This window comes from Propithecus coquereli, unplaced genomic scaffold (assembly GCF_000956105.1).
Source record: "Propithecus coquereli isolate 6110/MARCELLA unplaced genomic scaffold, Pcoq_1.0 Scaffold206, whole genome shotgun sequence".
In the NCBI taxonomy this organism is placed as follows: Eukaryota; Metazoa; Chordata; class Mammalia; order Primates; family Indriidae; genus Propithecus; species Propithecus coquereli.
In genome coordinates, this window is record NW_012145634.1 from 5194966 (window position 1) to 5206091 (window position 11126).

The 11126-nt window shown below is 50.8% G+C and overlaps 1 protein-coding gene across 1 annotated transcript in view; it reads right to left on the bottom strand.

The window, feature by feature from the left end:
• SGSM1 (small G protein signaling modulator 1) overlaps nt 1–8762 on the bottom strand; it is a 65728-nt gene extending 56966 nt beyond the window's left edge. Inside the window, exons 1-5 of the mRNA XM_012644096.1 lie at nt 8699–8762; nt 5846–6008; nt 3179–3331; nt 329–396; nt 3–61 (exon numbers count right to left, since the gene is read on the bottom strand). Of these exons, the coding sequence (XP_012499550.1) occupies nt 3–61; nt 329–396; nt 3179–3331; nt 5846–6008; nt 8699–8762 (507 nt within the window). The remainder of the gene's footprint in view (nt 1–2; nt 62–328; nt 397–3178; nt 3332–5845; nt 6009–8698) is intronic.
• Nucleotides 8763–11126: the final 2364 nt, after the last annotated feature.

Consider the following 11126-nt stretch of genomic DNA (forward strand, 5'->3'; position numbering starts at 1 on the left):
GGGTCGGTCCAGAAGTGATCCGCAGTCTTTATCTTGGTGTACTCAAGGGCACAGGGCCCCACTGTGGAGCACATAGGGGCTGGGAATCCAGCCCCAGAAAGCCCATCCTCCCGTCCTCCACCAGATGGGCCACACATTTCACTGCCCCGTCCCTCCAGCCAGCTAGGACGCCCCAGGTCCTGCAAAGGACAAGGCCTGGGGGCAAGAGACAGCAAACAGCCAAGCTTGGAAAGGCCAGGCTGGATGGGGGTGAGAAAGGCCCTGAGGAAGTGCCCCTGAGACTCAAGAGCAGAGGTCCAGATGACGCTCCAAGCACCGGACCACTTACCCAACAAAGACGCCAGGATTGGGCCATCCACAGGGTCCATCAAGAGAGCTTCCTTCTCATAGTATTTACTAGCAAGAGAGGAAAGGACATGCAGGTTTGGACAGGGACCAGCAGAGGGCGCTCGATCGACAGACTGGGTGCAATCTCCGCCTGTCATCCAGTTACCGCCAGCTGCCCCATCTGTGAAATGGGAATAATAATGATGCATCTCCTAGGGCATTTAGCATGGTGCTCAGCATGCACCCGCTTAATACATGGTCATGATGGAGCCTTTATGAGAGTAACGGGAATAATAATTAGAAGGCTGCTGAGGTCTGGCTGATGCTCTCTGCTTCCACCACATCTTCCATTTGAGACGCGAATTCCCTTAGAGGCTCAGATGATGTCTGCCCTTCTGTGCTTGAGGCAACAATATTCTGTTTAGCTGCAGTGTGTACTGAAAGGCTATGTGAACAGGCTTTCCTGCTCTGATGACTCATGTCGATAACGCTGGCCTGAGATGCCCAGAAATGCTCCCTGGAATCTGCCTCTGCAAAATAATACGTGATGCCCTCAGTACAACATCCCTGCTGACTGTCTTTTGATTTGTTTGTTTGAGTTATCGTGTTGTAGTTGCTAATTCCTCGAAAACTCATACAGTCTAGAAACGAACAGAATTTCCAGAATTTCAGGGTTGAAAAAGACCTCATTCTAACCTCCTAAGGGATCTTAGGCCCAGAGAGGGTAAGCGACTTGTTGGATGCTGCACAGCAGGAAGACACAGGTTGGGCTACATCCAGCTGGCTTGGCTCTTGCTATCATACAACAGGAAGTAAAGGACACAGGATCTGGGTAGGAGGTCAGATCTGCCACTCTCTGCATTGCTGTGTGTCCCTGGGCAAGTGACACCCCTCTCTGAGCTCAGTACCCTCAGCTGTAAAATGCAAAGAATGACAGAACTCAGCTGGGTTACTGGAAGGATTAAATGACGGCTTGCCTGGATAGCAACAGCACAGAGCCTGGCACCAGGAAATTCTCACTAAATAGTAGCAACATCATTGTAATCTTACCCCAAAGAAATCTTCTATCACCTAGAATACTGGATGATCCAGAACTGACATGCTCTGGACTCGCTCAGTATCAGGGTTATACATTTTGGTGTCAAATCTGAAGACATCAAGACACTGTCCACTTCAGCACCACCCAGTTTCCATCCAAAAATCAGCACGGTTATGTGATCATAAACCTTGAAAATGCTGCCTCAAAAAACAGCAGGTAGAGTTAGAACCAAGGTGTGACTGTGACTTTTCTTTCAGTCTCTCTCCTGCCTCTAGGCCTTTGCATCTGCTGTTCCCTCCACCAGAAGCACTCTTTTCCATGCCCCCTTCCCCTGGCTAATGCCCGCAAGCCCTTCAAATGGAAGTTTAACTGCTGCACCTTCCAGGGTGCTCTCCCTGAACACCCAGAGGAAACTAAACACCAGCACGCCCGCCACAGAACACTCCTCTCATCTCATCACCATCATGATTTGCCGGTTTCCCTGCTGGAACGTGACCTTTTCGAGAAGGGGGCCTTTGCTCTGTACTTTCACACATATTTTTCTCACAAAGGGCCAAAGAGTGAAAAGATAATAATGATAATAATACCCAGTGTGTGTGCAGATGTGGTTGAACCAGCACTTTTATGTACTACAAGGTGGGGAAATTCTCAGATCTCTCTCTCCCCCTCTGCCACTCCCTTGGGGGCTGGAGAGGCATGCTGGCTGTGAGGAGTCTCAGCTCGCAGATTTCTTCAGTGGCCCCCCGCTGCTCTAGAGATAACATACAAGCTTTGCAATACATCAGGCATCACCACTGTATCCCTGATAACTAGGTTGGCGCCTGGTACACAGCAGGTGCTCATTAAATATTTATTGGCTGAATGCATGCATGCTTGCCCGAGGGGATTTATACTCTAAACCTTCCCATCCGATTAGTCTGAGCTAGGGGAGGAAATGTAAAAAGGGTCACTGTGCATTTTCAAAACGCTGAGTACTCACCCAATTCCCTTCTCATTTCTTGTCTGGGGTGGCTACAATGCCCATCCCATAAACCAAAGAGACCACAGAAACACGAAGAGGGCTAAGTGATCTTCCTCAGGCCATACAGTTATCCACTGGAGTGATCAATGGGAGAAGGAAGAAACCCAAGATCCTTACACCCCAAAGACCCCTGTGGTCCCCAACCCCAGGGTGGCGGACCGGTACCAGTTGTGGTTTGTGGCCTGTTAGGAACTGGGCTGTACAGCAGGAGGTGAGCAGCAGGTGAGCGGCAGACAGGTGAGCGAAGCTTCATCTGTATTTGCAGCGGGTCCCCATCGCTGGCATCACCACATAAGCTCCGCCCCCTGTCAGATCAGCGCGAGCATCAGATTCTCACAGGAGCAGGAGCCCTGCTGGAAGCCGCGCATGCCAGGGACCTAGGCTGTGCTCCTTATGAGAATCGATGCCTGATGCTCTGAGGTGGAGCTGAGGCGGAGATGCCAGCGCTGGGGAGCAGCTGCAAATACAGATGATTATTAGGAGAGATATTTGACTGCACGGTAAATCATCCCGAAACCATCCCCCATGGAAAAACTGTCTTCCATGATACTGGCCCCTGGTGCCAAAAAGGTTGGGGGCCGCCGAAAGACCCTGCTAGTAAACACCTGAATCTTTCCAAGGTTCTAAGCTAGCCTAGTTCATTGCCAGACATCCAGGAGACATTTATTTAGCCACTTTCAAACTTAAGTGTAGGTCAAGGGAGAAAAGAAAGCAGTTTTGGGCAAGGGGATGCAATTCCCGCGCCGGCCAGCAGGTGGAGGCAGAGCACGCCCAGGTCTGGTCTCTCTCACCTGCTGTTTTCCACAAGGTAATGCACAATTTTGTCCAGGACCTTCTCAAACAAGGCGGTGCGGATCCACAGGTGCTTGATGGCGAGCGGGGACAGGTTGGGCAGCTTCGGCAGCTTCCGCACATTCTCCTGGAGGCCCTGGATCTGGTTTCGCCTTCAGGACCAATAAAGGAGAATAGATACTCATAAAAGAAGAAATCCACGGGAACAATACATTGATACAAACGGGACAATGTTCAGTCTCTGTAGGGAACGAAGGCATGGCAACTGAACAACAAGAGCCTCCTCCTAGCAAATGGGCCAAGACTTGGAAAAATAATAATACCCAGTGAGCGTGCAGATGTGGTTAAATAGACGCTTTCATACACGGTTAATGAGCAAGCCAGATTCTCATACTGATCTCTCCCCGCCGCCCCACTCTCTCTCCCTCCCTCTCCTGGAAAGGAGTGCTGGCCAAGAAGAGTTTTGGATTATAGATCCTTCAGTGGCTCCCACGCCCTTGGGAAGCAAGCTCTTCAACATGACTTGCAGGGAACCTCAAGACCTCGCCCCCATCACCTCTCCACCAGCCTCCTTACCACCACCCCCTCACTCCACGATCCAGACAGGCAGAGACTTCTGCAGACTCCAGAGGCTGCCAGGCTCTCATCTGAAGCCTTTCCACAAGCTTCTGCTTCCTCCTGGTTTCCCTCCCCAACCCATGCCCAGGCTCATCCCTTCCCACACTTTAAGTCTCAGCCAGGGCATCCCCTCCTACAGGAAGCCCTCTCAGAATTGCTCCTTCAGCCTCTGGAGCTTAACTTCCTGCTAGCTTTTCTGTCTTCCCCTCCGCATTGTGATCTTGAAGGTACGAACTAAGCGATTCAATTTATTTTTAAATAAAATACTTACTGAGAGTCTACCACGTGGCAAGCCTGGGCCCTCTCCATGTCTGTATGTCCAGGGCCTAGCACAGTGCCTGGCATATAGGCTCAGCAAATGTGTTCATGAATGAGTGATTGCATGAATGAATGAATGGTTCTCCCTTACCACGTGGCATGATCATCTCTAATTCTTCCATTCGGAAGTCACTCCCAATATTGTGGAAGACCCATGGAAATCCATCCCTTTAAGAAGTTATCTGCAAACACCTGGGAATTTAGCAGTTGGATTGGAAGGTGCCCAAAGACCTGGTGGCTGAGAAGTCATTCCAAATGGGAGCTGGCAGAGCCAAACCCCGAGCTCTGCGCACCCTCCAGTTCTGGCCAGCAGCCCCGGGAAGGCAGGGCCTGAAGGGCAAGGAGAGTGCTGTTTCTGATCTGGTCAAGTGGGGTGACTGCCCACAGCAGAGACGGCAAACGTGGCATGCTTGCCTTTGCCTTGCCCTTGCCTGTGACAGACATGACCAATCGATCCATGCACTTTTCCCCAAGATGCCCAATCACAGCTTCAGAATCTTTGACAGCACAGTCCTCTGGGCAGCCACTAGCACCACCTGGAGTTAAAACCTACTTGTCACCCCTGACCAGGCTCCAGGCTGGGGCTTCGGCTGTACAGTCGGGACTCCAGGGGGTGGCTCTGGTGGAAGGTGCTTGTGTACACACACTCAGTCTGTGAGCCTCCCCCGGACACATGCAACCCAGTCACTAAGACAAGTGAGTGATGCCACCTCTGCCTTTCAACGGTTGCTTCAATATGAGGCTTTTTTTTTTTTTTTTTTGAGACAGGGTCTCACTCTGTCACCCAGGCTGGAGTGCAGTGGCACAATCATAGCTCACTGCAGACTTGAACTCCCGGGCTCAAGTGATCCTCCCACCTCAACCTCCTAAGTAGCTGGGATTACAGTCGCCCACCACCATGCCCAGCTAATATTTTTATTTCTTATTTTTATAGAGACGGGGTCTCACTATACTGCCCAGGCTGGTCTTGAACTCCTGGCCATAAGAGATCCTCCTGCCTCAGCCTCCCAAGTGCTGGGGTTACGGGTGTGAGCCACCGCACCTGGCCCAGAGTTTTCTTTGCATGTCAAGTCAGTGTGTTCAAATACATTATGATAAACCTATCAGTATGAGTGTTAACCAGAGGCCCTAGCATCTGGGCCACATGGGCGGAGGCCATATTGATTCCTTCACACTTTGGTCGTCCTGCATTTAGAACAGGGATTGGCTCCTAGCAGGCACTTATTCACTCAGCAATTGTTTCTCAGGCATTTCCCAGGTGCTAGACACTGTCCCAGATGCTGGGGACATAACGGAGAAACACAGATGTAGTTCCCTGTTCTAGTGGAGTTCAGAGTCAAGCAAGTAGGCAGACGGCAATCAAGCAGACAGTAAACAAATGAAAGAATTGCTGCTTACAGATGGCAGTGACCATTGGGAAGAAAGCAAACAGGGTGATAGGAAGGAGAAGATGGGGTGGTGGCTGGAATTTACTGAGCTGGGGGAAAGTCTGAATGATGATAAGGACCCAGCCATGGAAGATCAGGCAGGTGAGCCTGGTGGAGGGTACAGTACAGCATGTGCAAAGGCCCTGGGGTAGAAAAGAGTCTGGCAGGTGTGAGGAGCAGAAAGGAGAGGAAGGAGAGTGCTGGGAGAAGGAGGAGGACGGTGTGGGCTCCCCCTGAACCTGGGAGAAATGTGGACTATCTTCCGGGGAGCTGCCCAGCCTGTACCCCACACTCCACACTCACGCGCTCTCGATCAGCTGCTCCAGGTCCTGCACCTTGTGGCTCAGATCCTCAGCCGGTGGGAAGCTCTTGCCCACTTTCATGAACAGAGCCGCGATCTTATTGCTCCGCAGGAAGCCAGCCGCCCGCCGCCGAAGCCCGTGCAGGACGCAGGCCTCCACAGCCGCTGCGGGGACACAGTGGTCAGCGGGCCCTGCCCTGCCCACGCTCCCTGACACCCAGCACAGCCAGGAGCTGCAGTCAGACAGAGACCACTTGGAGAACCGGGGTGCCCAGAATCACAGAATTCGAGACAGCATCAGGGGAAAAACGTGAGTGACAGCCCCTTCCACATCCTCCAAAGCGGGCAGAACAGCTTAGAGGTCAGACCATCTCTGCCACTAGCCAGCTGTGTGGCTGTGGGCAGTCACTTCCCCCCTCTGTGCCTCAGCTTCCTTATCTGTAAAATGGGGATAGTGTGAACATTAGCCTCACAAGGTTGCTGGTAGGATGAGGTGGGAAAAAATGCACAAACAGTACTTAGCAAAGAGGCTGGGGCAGAGCGAGTGCTTTCAGAGTGTTGGCCACTATCCTCGCCGAAGAGGGCGGGGAGTCTGGACCACGCGCCTTTTGAGCTATGTCTGGATTAAAGAATCACATCATCATCATCATCATCATTTATATGGCGATCACAGTAACGGCTAACTTACAAATCTCATTTAATCTCTGCCACGGCAGGGGAAGAAAGGAGAACTATCCCCATTTTTCAGATGTGGACACTGAGGCTCAGAGAGGTGAAATGAATTGCCCAGGGCCACCCAGCAAATAAGCAATGAAGCCAGGATTCAAACCCAGGTCTGAGTCTAAGGTGTGCCATAACAACTGTGTTTCCACAAGGACCTCTGAAGGGAGCATTTAGTAGACACTGTCCCACTTCTGTCTTTCCCCTGGAGGCCCTGCCCAGTTCTCCTCAAAGCAGGAGGTCTAGGTTGTACCCTGGGCTCTACCACTAACTTGCTGTGTGACCTCAGGCAAATCACTTGCCCTCTCTGGGCCTCAGTGCTCCCTTCTGGGAAAATGGCCCTGTGCAGGCCATTCTGATGACTGCTATCTTCCTCCTGGTAATTGCAGCTGCCCTCTTTATCTTCTTACCTTCTGGCTTACACAGCAGACTGGGTGCTCACGCCGGTATACAACAGGTGCATAATCAATGTTTATTGAAAGAGTCTATAATAAGAGCTACTCCTTATTGGGCACCTGCTGGGTGTCAGATAACTGTTACAATTTACCTTCCCTAATTCTCGGGACAAAAACTATGAGGTAAGAGCTCTAGAGAGTAAACCAGCACTCTCAGGGGTCTGAGCAATACTGAGACATTTTGTTTCATCGCTTGTCTTTGTTTTTTTTTTTTTTTAGTTAGCAATTACTTGGTTTCGAATAAGTGTCCAAATATTGCCTAATCTGCCCATGGGTTTAAAATATTCCAGGTGAGGAGTTCTTAAATAGCTTAATTTTAACTTACAATCACAGTACTTTCCATTTGCATATACTGAAATAAGTTAATTGTCTATTCAGGCTGCATAGACATTGTTTAATTCTTTCTGATAATGGCTCATCATGAACAACAAATAAAAGAAACCTCAAGGAGATGCCTTAGGCCTCATTTGGGGCTATCAAATTTCTCCCACCTGAAAACTTTGTGCAGAGTTAGAGAATTATTATCATTTTTAAAATCATTTTCTTTCCTCTAAGTCTTTAAATGGTAGGTATGTTAGTAAGTCTTGACATGGACATGCATGTGATTTTATCTGCACATAAAAATGTCCAGGAGAGAATAAAAAATTGGGAATATATATATGCACACATGTGTGTGTATATACAAATATATATATACATACACGTGTAAATATATAAACATACCCCACTTAAAAAATAATATCTTGCCCAAGGTCACCCGACAAGGAAATGGCAGAGATGGGATATGACCCCAGGTCTGTCTGGCTGAAGAGGAGGTGAAGGGGGGAACTGGGATCAGTGGCCTCCCCGGTTGCAGAGTGTGCTCGGCATGTTGGAGGCCCCACGGGGTGGTGCCCCAGCCGTGTGGACGGCAGCTGACATACCGGCCACAGCTCCTGTCTCAGACCTCCCCACGGGGCCAAGATCGCAGGAGGGGAATTAGAGCACGTCCTCCATTAGCAGACACTCCAATTACTAAATCATAAAGTGTTCAGGGAGAAAGAAAGAAACACTCCCACTCACACGTACACCTGATTATGAGCTGAATTTTGACTTCAGGGACATGCAAAACACATGTCTCTGGCCACTGTCAAAGTGAGAACCTGGCAGCGTGGTTATTTCTGGGACCCTGTGAGCACGGTGGCCCAGGGAGACAAGCCTGAGTCACGCTCCGGGCCCCAGGGCTGCCTCCCGTGCTGGGCCAGGTGGATGTGATCCCACAGGATGGGTCGCCAGCTCTTAATTCCCTTCCTTGTTTAAAAAGTCCCCATCCACCCTCTCCCTTTGCCTGGCAGTAGCTCCAGGCAGGGCGAGGAAAGGACAGGGGCCCACTCCTCAGCGGCAAGACCACTTGTGGCTTGGGGCGTGGGTCAGCGTGACCCGAGCCCTCAGGGAAGGGACGTTAATCAACCCCTCTAGTGTTAACCGCGACAACCTCTTTAGGGGTGCAGAAGTCATTTTTAATCGCCTCCCTAGACTTTTCTGGATTTGGAAATTCTCCAGTGGAGTCTCCTTGGAATTCAAAAATAATTTCAGAACAAAACAGGATGTGAGAACCCTGGCTCGGAGACGCCACTTCCCCGAGGCAGCCCGCAGAGAAAGAAGCCACTTTTTCGGGCCACGGGAGGGCCACCGACTCACCACAGAAGGAGATGATGTGGCTGCTGTCTTCGTGGACAAACTTGCGTGTGACGGCTTCTTCCATGATCTGCTTCACCTGGAAGGCAGCGGCAGCCGGAGGGGGAGAGACCCAAGGTGACCCGGGGTACCGTCGCCCTGAAAGGGCCATGTCACTCCCCGAGAGCCTTTCCAGGATGTCTGGGATATCGTGGCAACTACTTCCCTTCCACACCCTCCTCACCTCACGTGCAATGGCGTCACCTTCCCGTTGTACTTAACCATTTGTTCAGGCTCTTTGCACGTGGGCAGCTGCTTCTCTGAGGTGTCACACAAAATGTCATCTCCTTCCCTGACCGCATTATCCAAGGCAGCCCCCTCCCAATCTCACGCCTATGACGCTTCATTAGAGTACTCGCCACTGTTCCCGTTCTATGTGTTGATTTGTTGACTGTCTGTCTCCCTCTCATAGAGTATAAGTTTCATGGCAGTGGAAACCCCGTCTGTCTTATTCAGTGCTATACCCAGAGCCTAGAACGGTGCCTGGCACATAATAGGTGCTCAATAAATATTCTCTAAAGGAGTGATGAAGGAATGAATCAGGTATAGAAAGGACTCAGCAGGGTGTAGGGTAGGAAATCAGCCCTGGAATCTGGTAGACCTGGGTTCAAATCCCTGCTTGGGCACCTACTAAGGGGGTTTGTGATCTTATTTTGGAAAATGGGCTCAGCGAGATGGAGCAACTTGTCCAGGGAGGCAGAGCTGGCCCTGGGCAGAGGCAGAATTCCAGCTCAGGGCGGACACCCCGGCTGCGTGCTTTTCTCATTGTACTGACTCGCTCTGCAAAAGTTTCCTGAGTGCCTCCAGCATGCCAGGCGTGGAAGACACGGTGGAAAGGCAGCCACGCCTCTGCTCATGGGGTTCACCCCTAGTGGCCCGAATGCCCTTCTGCTCCACCGCACTCTGGGCCCCAATCCACAAAGCCCTTCTTCTCTCTGGGCCTCAGTTGCTGCACCTCAAGGTTGAGGAGGTCAGAAGAGATGAACCCAGCTCTAAATCACCCCCAGGGGCTCCGACATGGGGGTGAGGGAGCAAAGTCCTGAATTGTCCGCACCCAGTGGGTCCCAATGCCTTTTCCCACTGTCCCGCGTCCCATCCCGACTCGGCCGGGCCTGCACATCCACGTGCCTGTGTGAGAGTGATCCTGGGCTCTCGCTGCTCCTCTCTCCCTTCTGGCTGCATCCTGGAGATGAAGACAGGACTGAGAGCATCCCTGGCCACTTCTCAGGAAAACCACATGGCAGCGCCCACCCCAGAGCTGGCACACTGCCCATGCCCCACGCAACCAAGTCAGCACCAGCCCTGTGAACAGCTCCCGACCTCTGAGCTCAGCAAGCTCCGAGCTGGGCTCTGCTGGCAGCATTTCTAAGGCTGAAAACTATCTAGTGAGGCCCATGGAATTGGCCCCATTATACAGATGTGGAAACTGAGGCTCAGGGAGGCCAAGTGGCCCACCCAAGGTCACACAGCTGTGAAGGAGCAGAGCTGGCATTCAAACTTTTTCCCACCATGGTCCAGCTACCGTTTCCTGGATCTCCTGGCTATTAGCTGTATCCTCAGGCAAATCACATCAGCTCTCTGAACCTCAGTTTTCTCATTAGTTACAGGGGTTATAGGAAGAGCACCAGCCTCAAGGGAATATGGGAAGACTGAACAAGGTAACGAACATCATGTGCTGAGCCCAGAGCTTGGCACACAGTGTGCCTGCGATGAATATTAGCTCCTTGCAGGTCAACACCTCTGCCTGAAACCTCACCTGTTATCAGGTGAAATCTCCTGCTATCATTACTCTAGACCTGGCTGAAATGTTACCTGTTCAGGACATTAACACACTGACTGTCACACTTGAAAAGCCACTTTTTTCCTTGGGGCCATGGTGTTTTATTATGAAAATAGAATAAAAATTTTGAAAACAAAACAATTCTTTCTAATTTAATGAAAAATTTGTTATTTTTTTATTGTTTTCTGTGCGTGAGTAATATGCAACTCGAAATAGTTCACGCAGCTCCCAAGGTGAAGAGATGTGTGAGTTACATATGCTTCACGAGGCCCCGGGCTCAAAACTAGCGTGAGTTAAATACAACTCACATGGCAGTTAATGTGTTAAATTCCTCTGCTTGGCAGCCATTTTTGTGAACACCCATCAGACATAGAGCAATCTGGTCTGCACCTGTCTACCCTGCCTGGCTCTGAACCCCATGAGGACAAGCACTCTGTGTCACCTCACCTGACAGCTATGGTGCCAACGTCTATCCCTAGTTCCGGCACACAGGAGGAGCTCAGTAAGGTTCTGGCTGAGGAATGGATGGCTTGAAGAATCATGATCGACGTCAGCCTTTGGTAGAAAACTTATCTGAGCAAATGTTTTCTTGTCCCCATAATTGTGGCTAAT